A 24,881-nucleotide genomic window follows, 5' to 3' on the forward strand; every position below is an offset into this window, starting at 1 on the left:
AGGAGTTAGAGAGATACAAAGATACAATGTATCTCTCTTCTCCATTCATAGAGAGAGAAAAAAGCAAGGGGGCCGGGCTGTACAGTGACTGATCACTGTGACAGCCAATCAGAGGCTATCACAGCAATTATGTGACCCGGAATCGGAAGTTACGTGTCCCGATCGTTAGAACGGGACCTGGGGCTCTCAGTGACACCGCTCCCAGCACAAAGAGAGGTACGCAAATATGCGGCCCCACGGAAAAAAGCCCAGTTCTGTGAGGCCGCATATTTGTGTGACGTCGGCGTTAAGGGGTTAATAAATAAAATAATAAACAAATAAAACAGAATAGTATAGAGAAAAATAAAGTAAACCAGAATAAAATAGAATAGAAAAAATAGAATAGAACTAAACAGAATATAGCCCTTTTCTGAAATTCGAATTTCGAAAAGAATAGAATAGAATAAAACAGAAAAGAATAGCGTAAAAAAGAACAGAATAGAATAAGAAATAAAAGAATAAAATAGATTAGAAAATAAAGGATTAGAAAAGAATAGAGTAGAAAAGAATACAAAAATAAAATAATGGAATAAAATAAATAGAAAAAAAAGATGGGAATAGAATTGAAAGAATATAGCTGTCTTCCAAAATTAGGATTTCGAATACAATAGAACCAACTATTCTTCACAGTGAATTAAGATCGATTCAATATTTTCGATTCAATCTTTTCTATTAAATATTTTCAATTCAATATTTTCGATTCAAATACTTTGAATCCATTGGAAAATTTTTAATCCGGTCGAAAACGAAAAAACTAAACTAAATGAATTTAGTTACAAATGTAACAAAATTAAATCAGTAAATTAACGAATCAATACAAACCAAAACAATTTTTTTTGTTCTGCAAATGTCTAGCCAGGAGATTTCCCAGCCCAGCAGGTGAGTGTAAACAAAGGGCAATGCTGGCTGATGTCATTGGCAGAATATGGCCATGGCCCCTAAGCGGGGCTCAATGTATTGCACTGACTTGGATTCAGCTCACATTGATGTTCACCCATCGTCAATCAATCCACATGGCTCTGTGCTCTTTTCTATGTTTGGAAAGTAACATAGTATAGGATGAGATCCGCTTTCAAGGTGCAAGTGGATCTGACATCTTTTAAAGTCCTTTACATACAAGATATACATTAAGCTCCTCTTGGACATATCCTTCCTTCTCTCTGCTGCCCTCAGAGAATGTTCCACCGACAATAAAAATATAATTAGCCCCATATTATTATGATGTATTTCCCAATATGGAAACTGAATATGGCTGACGGTCTTTCCATTTCCTTTCATTGTAAAGCCACAACACTTGGCTGTCTCTGATGGGACTGTGTGCTTATAGCAAATTAATGGCAGGATACACAACGGCCATCATGCCATTACCCCAGTGATGGAGGGGTGCAATAAAAATTATAGTTATCATTAAATTACGAAACCAAAAATGAAGTTTTCACGCGTCGATGTCATTTTAAAAGGGATTTGCAACATTTTTATCTCCAGCTTTCATTAGGTAAAATCCCTGGTGACATGAAGGTTCTTTTTCAGGCACTTCTGGTTTTAGGGTGACAACACTCCGTCCCTGTCTCCCAATTGTGCTCCTGCATTGTTACCCTTTCAGTGGAGACTACAAGTGGCCATTTCAGCACACATCATGCTCTCTGGCCAGCTGCATGATAGTAATCCCTCTCTGGCCAACTGCATCAAAGTGATCCCTCTCTGGCCAATGGCATCAAAGTGATTCTTCTCTGGCTAGCCATATCAAAGTGATCCCTCTCTGGCCAGCAGCATCAAAGTGAGCCCTCCCTGGCCAACTACATCAAAGTGATCCCTCTCTGGCCAACGGGATCAGAGTGATCCCTCTCTGGCCAACTGCATCAAAATGGTCCTTCTCTGGTGAACTGTGTCAAAGTGAACCCTCTCTGGCCAGCTGCATGAAAGTAATCCCTCTCTGGCCAACTGTGTCAAAGTGATCCTTCTCTGGCCAAAGTCATCAAAGTGTTTCTTCTCTGGCTAGCCATATCAAAGTGATCCCTCTCTGGCCAGCAGCATCAAAGTGAGCCCTCCCTGGCCAACTACATCAAAGTGATTCCTCTCTGGCCAGCAGCATCAAAGTAAGCCCTCCCTGGCCAACTACATCAAAGTGATCCCTCTCTGGCCAACGGGATCAGAGTGATCCCTCTCTGGCCAACTGCATCAAAATGGTCCTTCTCTGGTGAACTGTGTCAAAGTGAACCCTCTCTGGCCAGCTGCATGAAAGTAATCCCTCTCTGGCCAACTGTGTCAAAATGATCCTTCTCTGGCCAAAGTCATCAAACTGATTCTTCTCTGGCTAGCCGTATCAAAGTGAGCCCTCCCTAGTCAACTGCATCAAAGTGATCCCTCTCTGGCCAATGGCATCAAAGTGATCCCTCTCTGCCCAACTGCCTCAAAATGTTCTCTCTCTGGCCAGCTGCATTAAAGTGATCCCTCTCTGGCCAACTGCATCAAAGTGATCCCTCTCTGGCCAACTGCATCAAAATGGTCATTCTCTGGCTGTGTCAAAATCATCTCTTTCTGGTCAACTGTATCAAAATGATCCTTCTCCCTCTCTGGCCAACTGCATCAAAGTGATCCCTCTCTGGCCAACTGCATCAAAATGGTCATTCTCTGGCTAACTGTGTCAAAATCATCTCTTTCTGGTCAACTGTATCAAAATGATCCTTCTCTGGTGAACTGTGTCAAAGTGAACCCTCTCTGGCCAACTGCATGAAAGTAATCACTCTCTGGCCAACTGTGTCAAAGTGATCCTTCTCTGGCCAAAGTCATCAAATTGATTCTTCTCTGGCTAGCCGTATCAAAGTGAGCCCTCCCTGGCCAACTGCATCAAAATGATCCCTCTCTGGCCAACAACATCAAAGTGTTGACCATATTTGTACAAGTATCTCTTTATAGTGGAATAGTGTACCACAACTCCAGTGTCTGCCAGATCTTTCTGGAGGGATCGTGCAGTCAAACGTGGGTTTTGAATTGTTTTTCTCACAATCCTGCGAGCTGTTCTGTCTGATATTTTTCTTGGTCTTCCAGATCTTGCTTTAACTTCCACTGTTCCTGATGACTGCCATTTCTTAATTACATTCTGAACAGAGGATATTGACATCTGAAAATGCTTTGCTATCTTCTTATAGCCTTCTCCAGCTTTGTGAGCGTCAACTATTTTCAGTTTTCTAGACAACTGCTTAGAAGACCCCATGGTGCTGATTGTTGGGGCAAGGTCAGATGAGTCTGGGCATTTAAAACCTTTGAGCTTGACATCACCTGGTCTTCCCAGACGATGATTGAGAACAATCCATGACACTGGCAGGTCTCAGCTTGGCAAAGGGGGCAGTGCATGCTATAAATTCTGCAGGGTGCCCAAACTTTTGCAGACGCCATTTTTTTGTTTTCTGTTATTTTGAAAGTGTAAATGATGGAAATAAAATCTAACTTTTGTTGACATATTATAAGAATGTCTAATCTGTAATTTGATGCCTTTTGGAGATTTTTCCATCTTTCCTTGGCTTCTTTATGCACATTAATACAAATTTTTAGCTGGGATGCCCAAACATTCGATCCCCACTGTACATCAAAATGATCCCTCTCTGGCCAGTTCCTACTTTATTGTGCAAAATAACAAATTGCTGTTCATAAGATACTTTATTAAATATAAAGTGCCAACATATAGATAGATACTTTACCATCATTGAATTTAACTGCATATACTGTATTTATCTATTGAATATATATACTTTACTGCATTCAATAGTGTGTATGTGTCTTTTTTTTCCCATTTTCAGTGTTCAATTCTAAGAAATCTTTGCTGCACCTCTTGCAAAAAGAGCCCCTACTTAAGGATAAAGATAGGGGCATTTGTGTCATTTCCCCATTTGCTTGAATAGGTCACATTTGACAGTGGCACAGCCCACAAAATGCAACAGGGGGGTCATTTTTGCTGCAGACGTGAAGCAAAAGATCCTAACTTCAGTATATAAACACCTCTTTGCAGCTTAATCGGTGTGATTAGAAGGGGGTACTAAAAACTTGGCTCAGATCATGTGTTTTTAACACCACCCCCCCCCAACCTCAAGTCTAAACAAGCCCCTAGGGCACAACATCCATTGGCCCATTGTAACATTTTATATTTCACTTATTTTAATGGTTAGAAACAGGGTCATAACTACAGATCATGGGGCTTTATAGCAAAATTTTGGTGGAGTAAAATGGAACATGTAGTAGCAATATCGAGCATTACAATAATTTACATTATGACATAATATCATAGGGCACTAGTGATTAAATGACTTGTACTTCTCCTTCTCACGTCTAAGGTGTGAATTTTTTTTATTTGTCCAGAAGATGCAAAAACCAGAAAAAGTAAAAAGGATAAGAATAAGAATTCAGAATCAATGAAGAATGGGTCTGTGATAAAAGGCGAGGACCAAGTGCCTATTGATATAAAGAATAGAGTTCTCCCATTACCTCCTCCTCCACCACCAGATAATGAAGACTCGGAATACGAAGATCTGGAATACGAAGATATAAAAGATGAGCAGAATCCACCAACAGCGCAACCGTCTGTTCTTCAAACCAGTAAGCATGCATAGGGACGCAGCAGTATGAAGAAATCCTCTCTGTAGGCTCCATTAATTTAAGTGTATCTAAACCCAAAATAAAAATGTAATGTATGGTAGATTATTAGTCCTTTAATGTGGTGACTGCATTCGTTTTCTTTCTTTTATTTTAACCTGATCATCCTGCCAGTAGCATACATCCAGTTCCTAGGTCGTTATGCTCACTACTCCTCTGTATCTATGGAGGCAGACATGATGGTCACCAAGGCTGGGCTTCAGACATGCCTGCCTTTGTCCATCTCTATTACATGGGGATAGGAGGATGGGGAAAGATAGTGTACAGAAAGAAGAATCATTGTTCTTCCATTAATTCTCACCGGAAGTGACAAGGACACAACATTTATGGCAAAATCAACAAGGAAAACGAATGCAGCCACCACATCTGTGGATTTGTAAGCTGCAATATATTAAAAAAAAAATGTCTCCATATACTTTAAGCTATAGCTCTGTAGACTGAGACACAGCTATATTGGGGTTCAAGGTAAATTGAAATAGATCTGAACACGAAATAGAAACATATATATAGGTTTATCCAGACTGCTGGACTTACTCTAACCCTCTGTATGGCTGGGGAGCAGACTTAACATCCTAACCCAGAAGCAGCCAATAAGGATTTTCCTTGCCCCGTTTTTAGGGTCCTTCCCTGTGCTCTGTCTCAGGAAAGGAGGAAGAATGGGCAGTGCGGCTGTCTGGGTGACATGTTCTGCCAGTTGGTTTAAAGGATCCCCAACTAGCTCCGCAGTAGTATTGGGTACAAGGTCTTTGAAGGCAATATCAAAAAGAACCAAATCCATGTATCTGCAGGATCCCTGACCAGCTCCACAGTAGTATTGGGTTCCAGGTCCTTGAAGGCACTATCAAAAGTATCAGATCCTTGTATCTGCGGTATCACCAACCGGCTCCATAGTAGTATGCGGTACAAGGTCCTTGAAGGCAGTATCAAAAATAACCAAATCCATGTATCTGCAGGATCCCTGACCAGCTCCATGATAGTACTGGCTACCAGGTCCTTGAAGGCACTATCACAAAGAACCAAATCCATGTATCTGCATGATCCCTGGCAAGCTCCACAGTAGTATTGGGTTCCAGGTCCTTGAAGGCACTATCAAAAGTATCAGATCCTTGTATCTGCGGTATCACCAACCGGCTCCATAGTAGTATGCGGTACAAGGTCCTTGAAGACAGTATCAAAAATAACCAAATCCATGTATCTGCAGGATCCCTGACCAGCTCCATGATAGTACTGGGTACCAGGTCCTTGAAGGCACTATCACAAAGAACCAAATCCATGTATCTGCATGATCCCTGACCAGCTCCACAGTAGTATTGGGTTCCAGGTCCTTGAAGGCACTATCAAAAGTATCAGATCCTTGTATCTGCGGTATCACCAACCGGCTCCATAGTAGTATGGAGTACCAGGTCCTTGAAGGTACTATCAAAAGTATCAGATCCTTGTATCTGCGGTATCACCAACCGGCTCCATAGTAGTATGGGGTACCAGGTCCTTGGAGGCAGTATCACAAAGAACCAAATCCATGTATCTGCAGGATCCCCAACCAGCTCCACAGCATACCTCCCAACTTTTGAACTTCAGAAAGAAGGACACTTGAAGGAGGAAGTGACCTATATGGGTGTGGCCAAATGCTTAACAGTGGGAGGGGTCTAAGGGACATGGTTAAACAAAACCTGGGCTTCCTTGTACCTATAAAATATGCTTTGATTGCTGTGCCACAAGCAAGAGTCTCACAGACAAAAACCCCAGCACAATCATTAAAAAAAAAAGAATAAAAAGCTTCCATTTCAAATTGTTTTGCAAAATCTGTGGAAGAGTATGATACACAAAGTGTGGAATGATTCAGGAGTGTGTAATGCACAGAGTGCAGGATTCAGAAGAAGAGTGCAGGATTAAGGAATGTGTTATGCACAGAGTGCAGGATTAAGGAGTGTGTTATGCACAGAGTGCAGGATTCAGGAGAAGAGTGCAGGATTCAGGAGTGTGTTATGCACAGAGTGCTGGATTCAGGAGTGTGTTATGCACAGAGTGCAGGGTTCAGGAGTGTGTTATGCACAGAGTGCAGGATTAAGTAGTGTGTTATGCACAGAGTGCAGGATTCAGAAGAAGAGTGCAGGATTAAGGAATGTGTTATGCACAGAGTGCAGGATTAAGGAGTGTGTTATGCACAGAGTGCTGGATTCAGGAGAAGAGCGCAGGATTCAGGAGTGTGTTATGCACAGAGTGCAGGATTCAGGAATGTGTTATGCACAGAGTGCAGGATTAAGGAGAAGAGTGCAGGATTCAGGAGTGTGTTATGCACAGAGTGCAGGATTCAGGAGTGTGTTATGCACAGAGTGCAGGATTCAGGAGTGTGTTATCCACAGAGTGCAGGATTCAGAAGAAGAGTGCAGGATTAAGGAATGTGTTATGCACAGAGTGCAGGATTAAGGAGTGTGTTATGCACAGAGTGCAGGATTAAGGAGTGTGTTATGCACAGAGTGCTGGATTCAGGAGAAGAGCGCAGGACTCAGGAGTGTGTTATGCACAGAGTGCAGGATTCAGGAGTGTGTTATGCACAGAGTGCTGGATTCAGGAGTAGAGTGCAGGATTCAGGAGTGTGTTATGCACAGAGTGCTGGATTCAGAAGAAGAGTGCAGGATTAAGGAATGTGTTATGCACAGAGTGCTGGATTCAGGAGTGTGTTATGCACAGAGTGCTGGATTCAGGTGTTTGTTATGCACAGATGCTGGATTCAGGAGTAGAGTGCAGGATTCAGGAGTGTGGTATGCACAGAGTGCAGGATTCAGGAGTAGAGTGCAGGATTAAGGAGTGTGTTATGCACAGAGTGCTGGATTCAGGAGTGTGTTATGCACAGAGTGCTGGATTCAGGAGAAGAGTGCTGGATTCAGGGGTGTGTTATGCACAGAGCGCTGGATTCAGGAGAAGAGTGCAGGATTCAGGAATGTGTGATGCACAGAGTGCAGGATTCAGGAGTGTGTGATGCACAGAGTGCTGGATTCCGGAGTAGAGTGCAGGATTCAGGAGTGTGTTATGCACAGAGTGCTGGATTCAGGAGTAGAGTGCAGGATTCAGGAGTGTGTTATGCACAGAGTGCTGGATTCAGAAGAAGAGTGCAGGATTAAGGAATGTGTTATGCACAGAGTGCTGGATTCAGGAGTGTGTTATGCACAGAGTGCTGGATTCAGGTGTTTGTTATGCACAGATGCTGGATTCAGGAGTAGAGTGCAGGATTCAGGAGTGTGGTATGCACAGAGTGCAGGATTCAGGAGTAGAGTGCAGGATTAAGGAGTGTGTTATGCACAGAGTGCTGGATTCAGGAGTGTGTTATGCACAGAGTGCTGGATTCAGGAGAAGAGTGCTGGATTCAGGGGTGTGTTATGCACAGAGCGCTGGATTCAGGAGAAGAGTGCAGGATTCAGGAATGTGTGATGCACAGAGTGCAGGATTCAGGAGTGTGTGATGCACAGAGTGCTGGATTCCGGAGTAGAGTGCAGGATTCAGGAGTGTGTTATGCACAGAGTGCTGGATTCAGGAGAAGAGTGCAGGATTCAGGGGTGTCTTATGCACAAAGTGCTGGATTCAGGAGTGCATTTCATACAGAGTGCAGGATTCAGGAATGGGTTATGAACAGAGTGAAAGGTTCAGAAGTTAAACTGCAAAGATCCCAATTAAACATGCATGTACATTCTAAAATTGTTATTAACAGCATACAGGAGCGGAGACAAGAATGCCGGCATCAGATGGATAACAAATGGGTGCAGCCGAGCAGGACCTGCAGCAGTGTGAACATCTCGCACAGCCAGGGATTGGCGAACAAGCCGGCGGGGGTACAGCTGCAATGAGAGGGAGTTCAGCCATCAAGTCCAGCCTGTGATGTTGGGGATGGGTGGGGCCAATATGCATTCAGGGGCTCCATCCCCCTTTAAAAACAACCGTTCATAGGGAAACAGTCGGCATTTATACAGGGTCACAATGGTGTATAATTCAGGTGCCCCTTGTCACTGTCTTCCCTGGCCAGCAATGTATAAATGCCAGTTGTTAGTCTATGCAGTGCCCGCTTGCAAAGGGGGTGGAGCCGCTGAAATGCATATCAGCCCTGCCCATCCCCGACATCACAGGTTGGAGGTGACAGCTGCACGCTCTCTCTCATTGCGACTGCAAGCCCCGCTGGCCTTCCTGCCAATCCCTGGCTGTGCTAGATGTTCACACTGTTCAGACTGCTGCAGGTCCTGCTCGGCTGGAAGTCAGCATATAAAGAATAGATAGAGTAATGCAGGAAAAAGCCCCTGTACACCGGGACCGCGGGACAAAGGTGAAAATGTGGGAAAGTCCTGCCCAATCTGTTGGAAGGTATGTCCACAGTAGTACTGGGTACAAGGTCCTTGAAGGCACTAACAAAAAGAACCAGATCCATGTATCTGCAGGATCCCCGACCAGCTCCATGGTAGTATTGGGTACAAAGTCCTTGAAGGCACTATCAAAAAGAACCAGATCCATGTATCTGCAGGATCCCTGACCATCTCCACAGTAGTGTTGATGTAGCACCCTCTAGTGCTAGATAGGATTTTTTTTGTTAGGCAGAGGCTGGGTAGCAGCCTGGAATGAGTCAGCCTAGAAGTGAGGTAGTAAATTCACCTCAGGACAGGCTGGGAGACTCTACAGGTCAGGGCTTCTGGAGCCCTCCCAGTCTTCCAGAAACTTCTGGCACTTTCTGGAAAAAAAGCCTAGATTTGCATGTTTTATTGGAACTTGGCCAATCCCCAGGCAGGAGGCCGGGCATGTTGGCCAAGGGCAAACCTTAAATGTGGTAGAGCCTGTGCAGCAGGGGAGTTGTTGGAGTCGAGTGGAAGATGAACTGAGAGAAGGTGCTGGAGTGATGAGCCTAGGATGGGGCCCAGGGAGGAGAGTCTTTCTATAGGCTGGATGATGAACGGGAGGATCTCCACTGCCCAAACTCTCCTAGGGAGGACAATCCTATGAGCAGGGAAGTAGCCAGCCCAGCAAAAGGCCTGAAAGCAGCTACCAATCCACCAAGCTAACAGGACAGAACCGTGTGAGTATTTCTACACCCCCTGGGCCAGATAAAGAAAGAGGGTGGTCAGGTGCAAGACCCAACTAGTTCTCATCTGGGACTACTTATTTGTGAGATCTTGGAATTCTTTGCCCAGGGATACCCTCAGTGCAGCCAGGTGAAGAGGAAGGATTCATCTTGGGTCTGAGGAGGTACATCAAGGGGACTTCAGTGCTCCTTAAAGAGGCAGTGCTATTTTTCTGATCCACATGTTTGTGCAGTGTACAGTTTGCCAAGAGGTTTGTCCTCACGTTTGCAGCTCCTTGGGCATCCCATATACCCCTAGACCCCATCCAAGTTGTTAACCTCTCAATACAAACAACTAAAAACCAGCTCAAGGACTGTCCTACTATGTGTTGAAGATGTGGAAATGTGTGTTGTCTGGCTGTGCAGAGCTTAGGGGGGTCCAAACAAATCCAGCAACCCTCAAGGGGGTAGCGCTACATTGCGTGAAAGGTCCTTGAAGGCACTATCAAAAAGAGCCAGATCCATGTATCAGGGTGTGTTCCATACTTTAGGTCCCCAGCCTTGAGGACAATTTCATGAACTGCCCACAGACACCCCTGATCAATAAACTACTAGATCACTGCAAGTTGACCTTACTGAAGAGAGGACACCATATGCAAGAGGATCCCTGACCATTTCTTATTACTACCAAAATAGCTGCCTTCAAAGTCCCCAACCTGTTCAACAGCTTCCAAACCTCCAATCTAATGTTAGTTCTTTTAGGGGTGGGTGGGAAGTTCTAAGCATCTACAACTCATAAATTAAAACCTGCTATAATCCTAACTACAGACCATTTCTTGGGTTCCTCCACTGCCGCGAAAACTTTTCCTTTCACAATTAGCCTTTTCTTAACTGGCCCCTCTTATACCTAGTCATGAAGGCCCTCTGCCCTCGTTCCTTCCATTCTGGTTTCAAACTCTTTTCAAATCTGATGAAGCACTTGTATCATTCACAATTTCTGTGATTTTTTTTCTTCAATTCAAAAAAAATCCAGTTTTCATCTTTTTTTTTATCATTTATTACATCTCGGTACTGATCTCATGCATAGTCTTTGCAGCTACTTCCTGTCCATATGCACTGGACCAGCTCCCTGATAGTGACAACAGTGGAGCAATGTGTGCCTGCACAACCTCTTGTAGTCTCCACCAGGGGAACCATGTGACAAGGTGATGTCAGGAAGTGCCTGAACACGGACCTTCATGGCAGACTCACCAGGGATTGTTTTTAAAAAGGTGCAGATGTACACAGATTGAAGACAACTTTTGAAGTAACAAGTTAAAGCTTATATGATACTTCATGTGCCCTGAATTCGGTTCAACAGTCATGCTTCTTGGCCCTTTGTCCTGCTGATTCTGTGTCCTGGGCCAAATCCCTGGACCCCAGCATCAACCTTATCTGAACTACTGCGCAGTAACTCAAAAAAGCATTTATTGGGGGTTTTCAAGGCTGTGAAGTAGTGTGATTTGGACACGCTAACCTGGGTCTGGGCAGGACCAATCCATAAAGTGGGTGTGATTTGGGCATGCTCACCAATGTCTGGGCAGGACCAACTCATAAAGTGGGTGTGATTTGGGCATGCTCACCAGGGTCTGGGCAGGACCAACTCATAAAGTGGGTGTGATTTGGTCACACTTATCCGGGTCTTGTCAGGACCAACTCATAAAGTGGGTGTGATTTGGACATGCTCACCAGGGTCTGGGCAGGACCAACTCATAAAGTGGGTGTGATTTGGTCACACTAATCCGGGTCTTCTCAGGACCAACTCATAAAGTGGGTGTGATTTGGACATGCTCACCAGGGTCTGGGCAGGACCAACTCATAAAGTGGGTGTGATTTGGTCACACTAATCCGGGTCTTGTCAGGACCAACTCATAAAGTGGGTGTGATTTGGACATGCTCACCAGGGTCTGGGCAGGACCAACTCATAAAGTGGGTGTGATTTGGTCACACTAATCCAGGTCTTGTCAGGACCAACTCATAAAGTGGGTGTGATTTGGGCATGCTCACCAGGGTCTGGGCAGGACCAACTCATAGAGTTGGTGTGAATTGGACACGCTCACCAGGGTCTTGGCAAGACCAACCCATAATATGAGTGTTGATTTGGGTGCACCAACCTGAAAAGTGGGTGGATAAAATAAGACCCTGGGCAGATCTACTGTACTTTATGTAGAATCCCTGGCTGTACCATGATATAAATCTTTTATGTTTTGCTTTAGTTCCCTGAAATATTTCACTGGATGCTTGAAGCTACTTTTTGACACAATTATTTTGCTATGAACCTCAGGAAGGTACAGTCTTCTTAAAGCTTATTCATATTTAATATATTTTGCCTTTGTTCTGCAGACTCTGGACCAAATGAGAAACACCTGGGAGATACCTCTGGGAACAATCACACTACGGCAGTAAGCGGCGGTGATGTTCATAATCCTGAAGTGCTGGAAAACATAAACCCTTTGTATGTCTCAGTAGAGGATAAATGGAGAGATAACACACCTGAAAACCAAAAATCGGTGATTAACCTTCCCAGTCCTGGACCCAACCAGGGAGATGAAACCAGGAAGGAACCAATGTATTCAATGCCGCTGGCAAATGAACCTATCTATTCCAAAGTTCGTAGAGACAAGCTCTCAATAAAGAAGCCACCTATGATACCAATGGAAAATCCAAAGATTTCCAAAGATTCTAATGTAAAAACAGAGGATTTACAGAAGGGATCCGAGCATAGTTTAGCTCCCATGAATCCAGGGGTTCCACCCTCCTCCTCCTTTAAACTGAACAAGATGATAAAGAATTGGAAGTCCAAATCTTTAAAAAGCTCCACACCCAAACCAACCGTTTCCATAAACATTGACTTGGAGGAACCTCCTCCCATTCCTGATAAATTATTTGATATTGAAAACGAAGCTGACAGTGAAGAACAACGTCCAAATGAGGTAGGTCAACTATTTTACGTTAAAGCCAAATCTTAATTTTTATGTTGTTGTGGACAGAGTGAGAGGGGTGAGACCATCAAGGTTTTGGGGGTCAGTGTTGCCTGTGGTGAGATTTGTTCTCACTTCCTGTTGGGGCAGGAAGTGGTGACAAATGTTTGTAGCAGGGATATTGTATATGGATGTAGGGGTTCTTCACTCTATATAAAGACTAGACATGGTCTTAAAGCATAAGTTCACCTTATTGGGCAGAATTTCACTTTTCATAATAAATAAAAATGTTTTCCATTGCCATTTCTGGCCCAGCCATCACAATGTGCTTTTCTCTCACTTACCTCATCCACAGGACATTCATTTTTTTTTGTCATTTTATGTGAGTTTTTGAGATTGCATCATTTCCTGTAGATGGGCTCTCAGCATTCACTTCCTGTGGGCCATCTCCCAGAAGCCTTCGCTTCCTTGTTGCATCACAGAAAAGGGTGTGATAGGCCGTGCTCTGAACCACACCTCCCTCATTACAATTCTACCTTCCTCCCATCAGTAGTACAAGGGCCCATCTGATTTGATACCAATTGAATAGATTGTTCAGGTGTGTCCTCCTATTCCATAGTTCCGATAAATCTAAAAGAAATTGTACAGAGAATGCACAATCAGATTGCATAGTGTATGGCCATCTTTATACAAGTACATAGGAGGGAGTGGATGGAGACACTCAGTTGTCAGGCCCCATTCACATTTCCTCGTAGTGATGACTCACATTCCTGCATTCATTTGGGCATTTTAGAGCGTTTTCACTCGTCACGGATAGGGCAGTCCATTCACTTAAACGGGCTTCCCTACACGCAACAATTGCCCCAGAAAAGCTCCAGAACTTTTTTTGGAGCGGAGCACAGTGCATTACTGCAGTTTTTGGTGTGTTTGCTGCACTTGGGGTGCCTTTAACCACTTCAAGTCCGGACACTTTCACCCCCTTCCTATCCAGGCCAATTTTCAGCTTTCAGCGCTATCACACTTTGAATGACAATTGCGCGGTCATGCAATGCTGTACCCATATGACATTTTTTATGTTTGATGTTTTTGAGACAGATAAAGCTTTATTTTGGTGGTATTTATTCACCACTGGGATTTTTATTTTTTTGTTTTCTAAATGTTAAAGTCCAAAAAAAATTTTTAAAGTTTTTTTCTTATAAAATTTTGCAAATAAATAATATTTCATCATAAATCTTGGCCAAAATGTATTCTGTTATCTTTTTAGTAAAATATAAATAACCCAAATTAGTTTTTAACCAAAAATTATAATTTTTTTACAGTTTTATTTTTTTTATACATATTATTATTTATGGGGTTTTTTTCTACATACTGTCACCCTAGCAGTACAGTGTCACCATGGTGACACTGTACTACTTGTGGGGGGTGATGAAGATTTTTTTTTTTTTTTACACTGATTTCTTTTACACCCATAAAGGCTGTAAAAGCAATAATTTCTCCTTCTCTCTGGCTGCATTCTTGCAGCCATTGAGAACAACTGTGTGAGCTGTGATTGGTCACAGCTTGTCACATGGTACAAGGCTGTTGTGAATAGTCTTGTACCATGTGACCTCTGTGATCATTCACAGATTTCACACGTAACACCCCACATGTTAACCCCTTCCTGCCCAGTGCCATTAGTACATTGTCAGTGCTTTATATTAGCACTGATCACTATATTGGTGTCATTGGGGATGTCAGTGACACCAAGTCAGTTCCCCCAGTGTCAGGATGCCCGCCGCAGTCCCGCTATAGGTCACTGATTGCCACCATTACTAGTAAAAATTAAAATGTATATGTGTGTGTGTGTATATATATATATATATATATATATACATACAGGTGAAACTCGAAAAATTAGAATATGGTGCAAAAGTTCATTTATTTCAGTAATGCAACTTAAAAGGTGAAACTAATATATGAGATAGACTCATTACATGCAAAGCAAGATAGTTCAAGCCGTGATTTGTCATAATTGTGATGATTATGGCTTACAGCTCATGAAAACCCCAAATCCACAATCTCAGAAAATGAGAATATTGTGAAAAGGTGCAATATTCTCGGCTCAAAGTGTCCCATTCTAATCAGCTAATTAAGCCATAACACCTGCAAAGGGTTCCTGAGCCTTTAAATGGTCTCTCAGTCTGGTTCAGTAGGAATCACAATCATGGGAAAGACTGCTGACCTGACAGTTGTGCAGAAAACCATCATTGACACCCTCCATAAGGAGGGAAAGCCTCAAAAGGTAATTGCAAAAGAAGTTGGATGTTCCCAAAGTGCTGTATCAAAGCACATTAATAGAAAGTTATACACACACACACACTATACACACACACACTATATATATATATATATATATATATATATATATATATATATATATATATACTGTATCACGGCACCCCCTGCCTGGAGTTTGCATGTTCTCCCTGTGCCTGCGTGGGTTTCCTCCAGCAGTACTGCTACAGGGCAGCAGGGATGCACAAAATCACGTATATGGGTTTCCTCCGGGTAGTCCGGTTTCCTCCCACGCTCCAAAGACATGCTGGTAGGTTAATTGGCTCCTGTCTAAATTGTCCCTAGTATGTGTATGTATGAATGTGAGTTAGGGACCTTAGATTGTACACCCCTTGAGGGTTAGGGACTGATGGGAATGTACAATATATATGTAAAGCGCTGCGTAAATTGACGGCGCTATGTAAGTGCCTGAAGTAAATAAATATACAGTATATATATATATATATATATAGTATATATGTAAATGCTATAACTTTCACATAAACCAATTAATTTACACGTATTGGGATTTTTTTTTTTTAGCAAAGACATGGAGCAGAATACATTTTGGCCTAAATTTGTGACAAAATTTGATTTTTAAATTTTTTTACTGGATGTTTAATAGCAAAAAGTCACAAATATTGTTTTTTTTCCTCAAAATTGTTTGTCTTGTCTAAATTGTTTTATAGAGCACAAAATAAAAAAATGCCACCAAAATAAATCTCTAATTTGTGTAAAAACAGGACGTAAATTTAATTTAAGTGCAGCATTGCATGTCCGCACAATTGTCAGTTAAAGTAATGCATATAATGGCCTGGTCAGGAAGGAGTGTAAATCCTTTGGCAAGTGGTTAATGCAGCAGACATACCATCACACATATATTCATAAGGAACTTTTTTACTCACATACTTTATTGTATATAATTGTTATAAAAAAATAGATTATGATTTAAAAAACACCCTGGCTCTGATAGCTATTCCAGGGATATATTACCTTTTGTGAGATTACAACAATACAACATTCCCAAGATAGCCCCGACACGTTTCGATCATTTCACCTATTTCGATCTCTCCCTTCGAGGTACATTAATGGTATATTGGTGCAGAGGGGAGCTGGATTTGAAAAAAAGAAAAAAGGTGAATGTAGCCTTTAAGTGACAACTACCAGTCGCATAGTCTTTTTAAATATGAACTTCAGGATAAAAAAAATATTCTAGTAATCCAGTGTGAAACTCTGCATCTGCTTCCCCTCCCCCCTCCCAAGGAGATAGGCATGGTCTGACTTGGCATATGGGTACGTGCTATTTCCCATACAAAAGGCTGCAACCTGTATTTGGCTTTTTACAGTTCGACTTACATCCACTCACTGATCCATTTAATGCTGAAGCAGGGGCGGACTGACCATTCGAGCACTCGGGCAGTGCCCGAGGGCCCGGGGTCAGTAGGGGGCCCCATGAGATGCCCCTGGTACCTTTCATAGGCTTTTTTGGGTGTGGGCGAGGACACAGGGGCCCCATGATCCCTTATTGCCCGGGGGCCCCATGAGTTGTCAGTCCGCCCCTGTACTGAAGTGAGGAGTGCCCAGCTTAGAGTTAGTCTCTGCAGTCGCCTCTTAGATTTAGCCTAGTCTGGTTTTCTGATGACCACATTCCCACTGTGTCCTCCTGCACAAGGAGTTGTTTAACTCCACTGCACCCAACATTACTCAATTCTCTCTTTACGACAATGGGTGACACCAATGTGGGTCTTTGGGTCTTTAAATTGGATGAATACTTTTGTACTAAGAATATCAGCGTCCTGCTAATCTCAAGAAGGTCAGAAGGTCTTCTCTGACCACCACAGTACTCTTGGCACATGGCAGGACCTCTGAAGACAATTGTATCCCTTGGTCTGTCCTACGTAAATCACCTAGAAAGGTTTGTCCTAAGAGCTCTGTCCCTAGCCAATCTCAGAAAAGTTACCAGGAAACTTCTAGCATTTAATGTGCAATGCCAAAAAATATCCTCTGAGGGCCGCTGAGTATTTCCAGGTTCCCCTTCTGTCCCGAGCTTGCTAGCTTTGGAAGCTTGACCCCTGCTGACACCACCTCAGCCTTTGGCCAGGAGGATCCCTTGACTCTACCCATAGAAATCGACACACATAGTTTAGGGTGAACTAGTATTTTGGTTATTTAAAAGTCAAAATATATAAAATACAAGCACAACACAATGATACCAGTACATGTGCATGGGATAAAAGTCAAACACTCTCTGAGATTCAACCAAGTGTAGTAACACAGTATTACTTTAAGGCTCCATGTACACTGGACACTTCTGAAACTGTTGGAAAACGTAGGATAAAAACGTCTGTTTAGCCGCGTTTGCATACCGCATTTATGAGCATTTGCGTTTTTGAAGTGTTTTTTTAAAGATAACCTCAGGAGACCTTCAAAAATGCCTAGAATGCACTGAAAAACAGTAAAATATTAACTATTTCAGACATTTTGAGAGAAATAGAGAGAGCAGTATTTGTTGAGATTAGCTGTTTTTTTTTTTCTTGTGATGTTTGGATGTGTTCCATTTCTGTGCAGAAATTATTGCAGCAGTGTCACCGTTCACCCACACGCCACGCCCACAGCGACTAGCTAACCGAGGCACGCACGTGCGGCCGTGACTTGGGGTAAGAGGGAATAAGGGGGACTTAACTATATAAAGTATATAAGACTGGCCATGATACACTTTCACAGCCCGCACTACCTCTTGGTTACCACTGGAGGGAGACTCCAATCCAGCCGGCCGACCACACACTGGCAGATACAAATTTTACATACGATCTGATGCACTAACTAGGGTTGAGGAGCAGCCCAGCAATCACACACCCTTCTAGGATTCCTCCAGCTATCCTACAAGCTAGAATCCCGGAGTTAATCACTCTTCCACTGTCCACAAACCCCCACACCAGACACACCACAAACGGTAGCTTGCCACCACCCAACAGTTTATCCGCAGAACGGTCTGTTGGGACACCACACACACACAGATCTCCGTCTGGCAGATCTGTTACCTTTACAATCTGCACGCAATCTGCCAACACACAGTGCAATTGCATACAGATAGGCAATGAACTTGACCGAGCATCTAAAGACACTAAAATACAATACAATCTAATCTCTCCGGAGATATGAGCTCGCTTAAGTACCCAGAAGTCACTTATTAATTTTATGATTTAATATCCCAAAGTGGGCAGTGCATAAAATATGTACAAAGTATAAAAAGTTATAGAAAATACAAGAAATGCAAGAAGACACACAATTGACTATTGGCTATAAAATAAAAGGGAATAAAAACAGAAATAAAACTTTTACCTTTACTTTTACTTTTTTCTGCGACTGGAGCAAATCAGAGAAAGTCCGCGATCCGTCAATCAATAAAGACGGGCTCCATACGAATCACCATGTCCATACCTCAGGGTCCTCAATTTATGGGAATATGGACGTGGGCTGGACATGAGTCCTTGGCCAGTTGACTCTAGGGGGTGTACCTGTACCCAACCACAGGATGTTCTGGGTCCTGAAATGCCCAAAGTTGATTGGACCAGGAACGGTTTGAATCACCAAGTCAGGGATTGAATTTCCGACACCGGCGCATCAGTCTGATTGCGACAGTACCAATCACTGTTCAGCTGTCGCGATCCGGCGCCACAGAACCATTTCCTGCATTTTTTTGTATTCTACATAGGCCACAAATACGTTTTTTACATGCAGATGTAGCCTACAGAGTGCCCAATCAGAAGGAAGTATTTTCATCTCTCTGCAACTAATACTTTAGCTTTTATGAGAGATTAAACATATTCCTTTGATCCACTGATATACTTCAAAGCTCTGGTCTCCCGCTGTGTCATGAAGCCAACCTGTCTCCAGCCGTTTCCTTCCAGGTTTCCCCGAAGGTGCCAAATCTTATTGGCACCCAGGTGTCACTTCCAGCTTGAGGAAGGTCTGTCTCTTTTCAGATGCTAATGGGTGACCATATGCCTCTGCCTTAATTCTGAACACATCTTATATTATTATAACATGGAATGCTAAATCTACATTTTCATATTGTCAGGGTTCCGGGTATGACCAGAGGTGTGTGGACTGACACAGGGAAACGCAGGCTTCAGATATGGTATAAACAATATAATTTATTAAGACTAACAATACAAAACGCAGTGCAAGACTAAACATAAACACAGTGCAAACAAACCAAACCACCTACAGATAACAATACATACAATGCAAGAGTCGTCAGGCAGGCCAGGTCAGTAGCAAACGGGCAAACGGAGTACCAGGAACAGGCGGGAGAGTGGTCAGGGTCACAAGCTGGGTTCAGTAACTCACGGGCAGAGCGGTACAGAGGGTCAGGAAGAGAATGGTCAGGGTCACAAGCCAGGGATCAAACAGGAGAAGTCAGCAGAGGTCAGGATCAGGCAGGGTCGGCAACAAGTCAGGCAGAAACAGGAACAGGAACACAGGATACAAGATACAGGGGCCCATGGAAAAACACACACCAAGGCCCTGACTGTGAGTCTGGCCATTCCTTAAATACAACCCCTGCAATCAGCTTCAGGTGTTTGGCTGACTGCAGGGATAAGTCACTGATTGCTGAGAGCACCCGCTGGCCAGCCCTGGTACTGCAGCCCACAAGGCAGGTGAGTCCCACCATTATTGGCAAGTCCATTCCTGACACATATTTTCTACAGGTCACATCTTATCTACTCAAATCTGTACATTTATGTCACAAGCAGTGTCTAACATATTTTCTTTCAGGCAAAACCTAAAAGCATGGTGTACCAGGTCCATTTGAGTACCGGGAAAATGCTTTACATGCATTTTCCATGATGAAAAAAGGCTCTGGACAGCATCTGAAAATAGAAGAGTTAAAAAAAATTTCAAACGCAAACGCTTATAAACGCAGTTAGCCGCGTTTACAAGCGTTTGAAACACTGATAAAATCTACTCCTGAACGCAAGTTTTCTGCGTTCAAAAAAACAACTGTAAACTCAACTGTGGTGTTTGGATGTATTCCAGCTCATTTCTGTGCAGAAATTATTGAAGCAGTGTCTGACATATTTTCTTTCATGCAAAACCTCAAAGTATGGTGTACCAGGTCCACTTGAGTACCAGAAAAACACTTTGAATGCATTTTCCATGATGAAAAAAGGCTCTGGACAGCATCTGGAAATGGAAGAGTTAAAAAAAATTTCAAATGCTTATAAATGAGGTTAGCCGCGTTTACAAGCATTTGAAACGCTGATAAAATCTACTCCTGAACGCAAGTTTTCTGCGTTCAAAAAAAACGACTAAACTCAACTGCCTGTAAAAGACGATGTGTACATGGACACATAGGAAAACATTAGGGTGAGTTCAGGGGCTGCTGAAAAAAACGCTAAACGTGAGTTTATCAGCTGCAGTGCACATGAATTCTTGAAGGCCTTGCAAAGTCAGAATTTAACATCAGTCCCAGCTTCTGAGATGTTTTTCCCCAAATGAGCTGGAAGAGAAAAATACTAATAAATGGTCAAATTAACTCACACTTGGTTCTCAGTTACTTGTGAATGAGTTTATCTCTGGGGTTGGATTCTTTAAATAAATACATCAATGTCCCTTTTATTTATTTGTCTCTAACACAGAGTTGTCCAAATGATGGGGCCCTAGTTGGTGCACATAAAGGTTCAGATCCTTCCTGGTTCAAAAGCAAGATTCCATCAACATAATGCAAACACAGAGGGAAGAGAACTCCTTCATTAGGGGATGTTGAATTAAAAAAATAACTCTTTAACACAGGGAATGAACAATAAGGGCTCATGTACACTGCAGCTGATAAACTCACGTTTAGGGGCTGTTCAGCGTTTTTTTCAGCAGCCCCTGAACTCTCCCTAATGTTTTCCTATGTGTCCATGTACACATCGTCATTTACAGCCATTTACAGGCATTTGAGTTTACAGTCTTTTTTTGAACGCAGAAAACTTGCGTTCAGCTGTCGATTTTATCCACGTTTCAAACGCAAAACACTTGTAAACGCAGCAAATCGTTTTTATAAGCGTTTGCAAGTTTTATTTTTAACTCTTCCAGTTCCTGATGCTGTCCAGAGCCTTTTTTTTATCATGAAAAATGCATGCAAAGCATTTTTAAGGTACTCAGATGGAGAAAACACTGAACACAGGATGTTCCTACCAAGCTTGTCACGCATTGTAATGACCAATTCCCACCTCAGACCTCTCCCACCCTTGGAAACAAAAGATATGTTAATGACCATTCACATCTCAAATTCCTCATGAAGACCCCCTGCTAGGTGGCCTTAATGACACCCTCCACCAGACACCTTTCCCACCCTTGGAAACAAAAGAAATGTTAATGAGCAACTCACACCTAAACTAATCTCAACACATACTGCTGCCTCTGCTTCTACTCTCTGTATTTCTCTGAAACAGTCTGAAATAGTTAATAGTTTACCACTTTTAAGTGCATTCTGGGCATTTGGGAGGTTCTCCTGTGCTTAGCTTTAAAAAGCGCTTCTAAACGCAAACGCTCATAAACGCGGTATGCAAACGCGGCTAAACAAACTTTTTTTAACCTACGTTTTCCAGCAGTCAGTTTCCATCATTCAGAAGTATCCCGTGTACATGGGACCTAAGCTTCACTGAGATGCAGGGTTTGATCCCTCATCAAAAGATAGCAAATTAGTGTGATGAAGCAGTTCCTTTCGGGTGAAAATAGGCTGGAAACTAATGTAATTCTGGCAGCAGGATGCATAGATTGTAGCGAAGTCCTGCGGTCTGAAATATGTATGGTGCGGTAATCAGTAGGCCGCAATGCAGGATAGGCTGGTCAATCTAGGACTCAGTATGAATAACTGTGAAACAAAGTGTCCTGAATTGAAGCGGGGGCAATTGAAATTAGCAACGTTATTTGCTAATATGGGTATGGAACTTTCTCACTCGGTCTGTAGCCTCAGTAATGTAGCAGATAGTCTCGCTCAGCAGGGAGGCCCCATGTTCCCTTGGTTTCTCTGTTGAAGAGCAATGCAGATGATAGCACTTCCATCTGCTGGCCTGCAGGGTTGTCCATCCTGCTCTTCAGTGCTGCCAGCAGTCTGTGCATCCTCCTTGCTTCTCCTGAACCAGCATGATACTGCAGTGTCCCGCACAGCCTCCTCCACACTCCTGTTCTCCAGCTCTCACCATCCACTTCCTGCCTTCCGGTTCCCGCGCTTCAGTATTTATGTGCTCCCACCCCTTAGTCTCCCACCCCTTAACCAGCTCCTCTTGGAAATGTAGTCTTTTCACTGCTCACCTAAATCAAAGCCCTGCTACCAGCATACAAGTCCAACAAGGCTCTTCTTCAATAGAGTCCATGTACCTGAATCACAGGATACTGCCATCTTGTGTTCTCTTAACATCCTGCAACCAGTATTACTGCAGGGTGTTACACTCCTTACAACAATATCTCATGGCCTGTCTTTCCTACACTACCTGAAAAGGATTGTCTTAGGAACTCTGTCCAGAACCAGTCTTCAGACCAATATGAGGAACCTTCTAGCATCTACTCTATTATGCCAGAAAGTTCTCTTCAAACACTACATTACTTTGATCACTCTAGGCCAGCCATTCTCATCTAGGGTTCCATGGAGCTCTGAGGTTCCTCCAGAATTTTCTTAGGATTCCTTAAGCTATGGCTGATTGACCTCCTATTTAATGGCACCTGCATACCTTCAGGGGCCAACACCACATGGCAGAGTCAGCTACATAATATCAATAATATTTTTTAGCTGTCTGTATAAGTGGCATTCTAACCACCACTGTGTTCTTCCCATTGGCCAGCAATGAATTAATTTTAGGCAGGGGCTCCAAAAGATCTGAAAATTATTTCAAGGGTTCCTTTGGTGTAAAAAGGTTAAGAAAAGCTGCTCTAGGGATACTACGTTTGTCCTAGAAGCTCAGATAATGTTAGCAAAATTATAGGGAACCTTTTAGCAACTATTGTACTACAGTATGTCTTCAGCCATTGCAGTACACGCTGGCAGCCTCTGTCTTGGCTCTTCTTACAAACATATCCTTCAGTCTGTCTTTCTTAAATTAAAAGGTTTGTAGCAGATTCCAACTCCGTCCCTAACCAACCTATGCAAAATTATGAGGAATCCTAAAGTGGTTGTAACCCCTCTCATATACCCAGTGAAGTGACTGGCCTCAGGTAATAGAGATGAAACAAATCCTCCTACATAAGTTGTACCTGTTTATCTGTAGTATTCTCTTCTCTACGTCTGTTCAAAATCCAGAATTGTATAAAGGTTGGGAGAGTTCAGAATAAAAGGGGCAGAGAGCTGAAATGACACACTGCAAAGGTCAGTGAGGAGAGTTCTGAGAGCTGATTGGTGGGAAGAGACCCCCCTCCTATCTGCTGGAGGCCCTTCCCCATTGCCATAACTATTTTTCTCTTGGTGTTGGGAAAACTTGTCAGAAGTGATTTATGCTGATAGCAGAGGAACGAAGCAGTAGACAGAAATGACACTGAGTGCTCTGGACTGAGACAAGTACACACCAAAGGAAGATAAGCTTTGTTAATATTTCATGTCCCAGGTTTACAAACACTGTAAGAACCTGCTCTACTATAAATGAACATCTCCTCCAACTATTACTGTCTTCTTAGCACATCCTAGGACCTCTTTCTTGACCCTGCTTACCATATTTACCTGTTATTCTTAAAGCTCTGGGATTGTTACAAAAATACCCATGCAGCATCCCCCTCCCCCCAGGAGTTAAATGGTCCTTAAGTCTATGGGTAGAGGACTAAGGTGTAATATGTACCCTAAACTTCATTAAGATATGCTCTGATGATCTCCTGTTCTGACGTTCTAGGTTGTCATCCTCACGTTCAATGCAGGACTATTGGTTCTACATTGCTTGATGATGTCAATATGCAACCACCAGCTGGAGTGCCAAGGAAAGGAGGCTTCAGGGGACCAGCCCCGCAGCATGGAATAAGTCTGCCGTATCCTCTTCTCCTATACTTGACAATCATATACTTCTTGTAGTGTCCACTGCAGGAGTCATTTTTTTTTTTGCCTGGAGTGAGTCTTTATATTACCTGGAAAGGTTTGTCCTAGAAACAAAAAGTTGAGGAGTCCTGGAGTCTTTTGCTATGCTAGAAAGTCACCTCCAACCGATGCAGTACTCCTAGCACACGCTATGGTCCTCTGTCTTGGTAATCCGTAAACCATATTTGTCTCATGTGGTCATTGCCATGGATACCCAAATCTTTTCCAGATGGGCTGCCCATATCTGCATCAGAAAACTCTTGACCCTACGTGTGTGTAGAAATCATCACTCTCAGCCGTGAAAGAGGTGTTATAGCTAGGCCAGGGAGATGACAAGCCTTGGGAGTTTTGAGCAGATGTTTAGACTTTTGGTAACCTATCCCACCAGCATGACACTATCTACTTACTAGTATGTAATTCTGCACCCAGTTTTTGTAGGGTGTTAGTGGTTTACACATGCTTGAATCACTTCCACCTTTATGCTGGCTTTTATTAATATTATATATTGCAATTTACATCTGTCGCTTGATATCATTTAGGAGGAAATAGCTGTGCAACAAAAGAATTCAAGTTAATTTCTCAATGGAGGGCTGCCAGACCAGGATTTGTGGAAAGGTGATACGGTTGTGGGAGGATTTACGGGAAGGGGGAGGTGAACATAGTTCTTCATTTCAACAGTTTTCTTTAAATATCTGCATTTTGGAAAGCCTTCAGATACACATTTTAAGAAATTAATGTTTTATAGGTATGTACAGTACATTTAATAATATAACTTGAGTTGTTGGAAACGACTTGTCTGGATAGATCTGTGGGGGCAGAATGCGGCTTGTGGTAG

The 24,881-nt window shown here is 42.9% G+C and overlaps 1 protein-coding gene across 1 annotated transcript in view; it reads left to right on the forward strand.

Annotated features, from left to right (window-relative positions):
• LOC149453540 (uncharacterized) overlaps positions 1–24,881 on the forward strand; it is a 109,845-nt gene that overhangs the window by 79,418 nt on the left and 5,546 nt on the right. Inside the window, exons 5-6 of the mRNA XM_089688170.1 lie at positions 4,393–4,629; positions 12,107–12,696. Coding sequence (XP_089544296.1) covers positions 4,393–4,629; positions 12,107–12,696 — 827 coding nt within the window. The remainder of the gene's footprint in view (positions 1–4,392; positions 4,630–12,106; positions 12,697–24,881) is intronic.

Source organism: Staurois parvus, unplaced genomic scaffold (genome assembly GCF_062004578.1).
Source record: "Staurois parvus isolate SC_StPar_1 unplaced genomic scaffold, SC_StPar_1.0 ptg000448l, whole genome shotgun sequence".
Classification (NCBI taxonomy): domain Eukaryota; kingdom Metazoa; phylum Chordata; class Amphibia; order Anura; family Ranidae; genus Staurois; species Staurois parvus.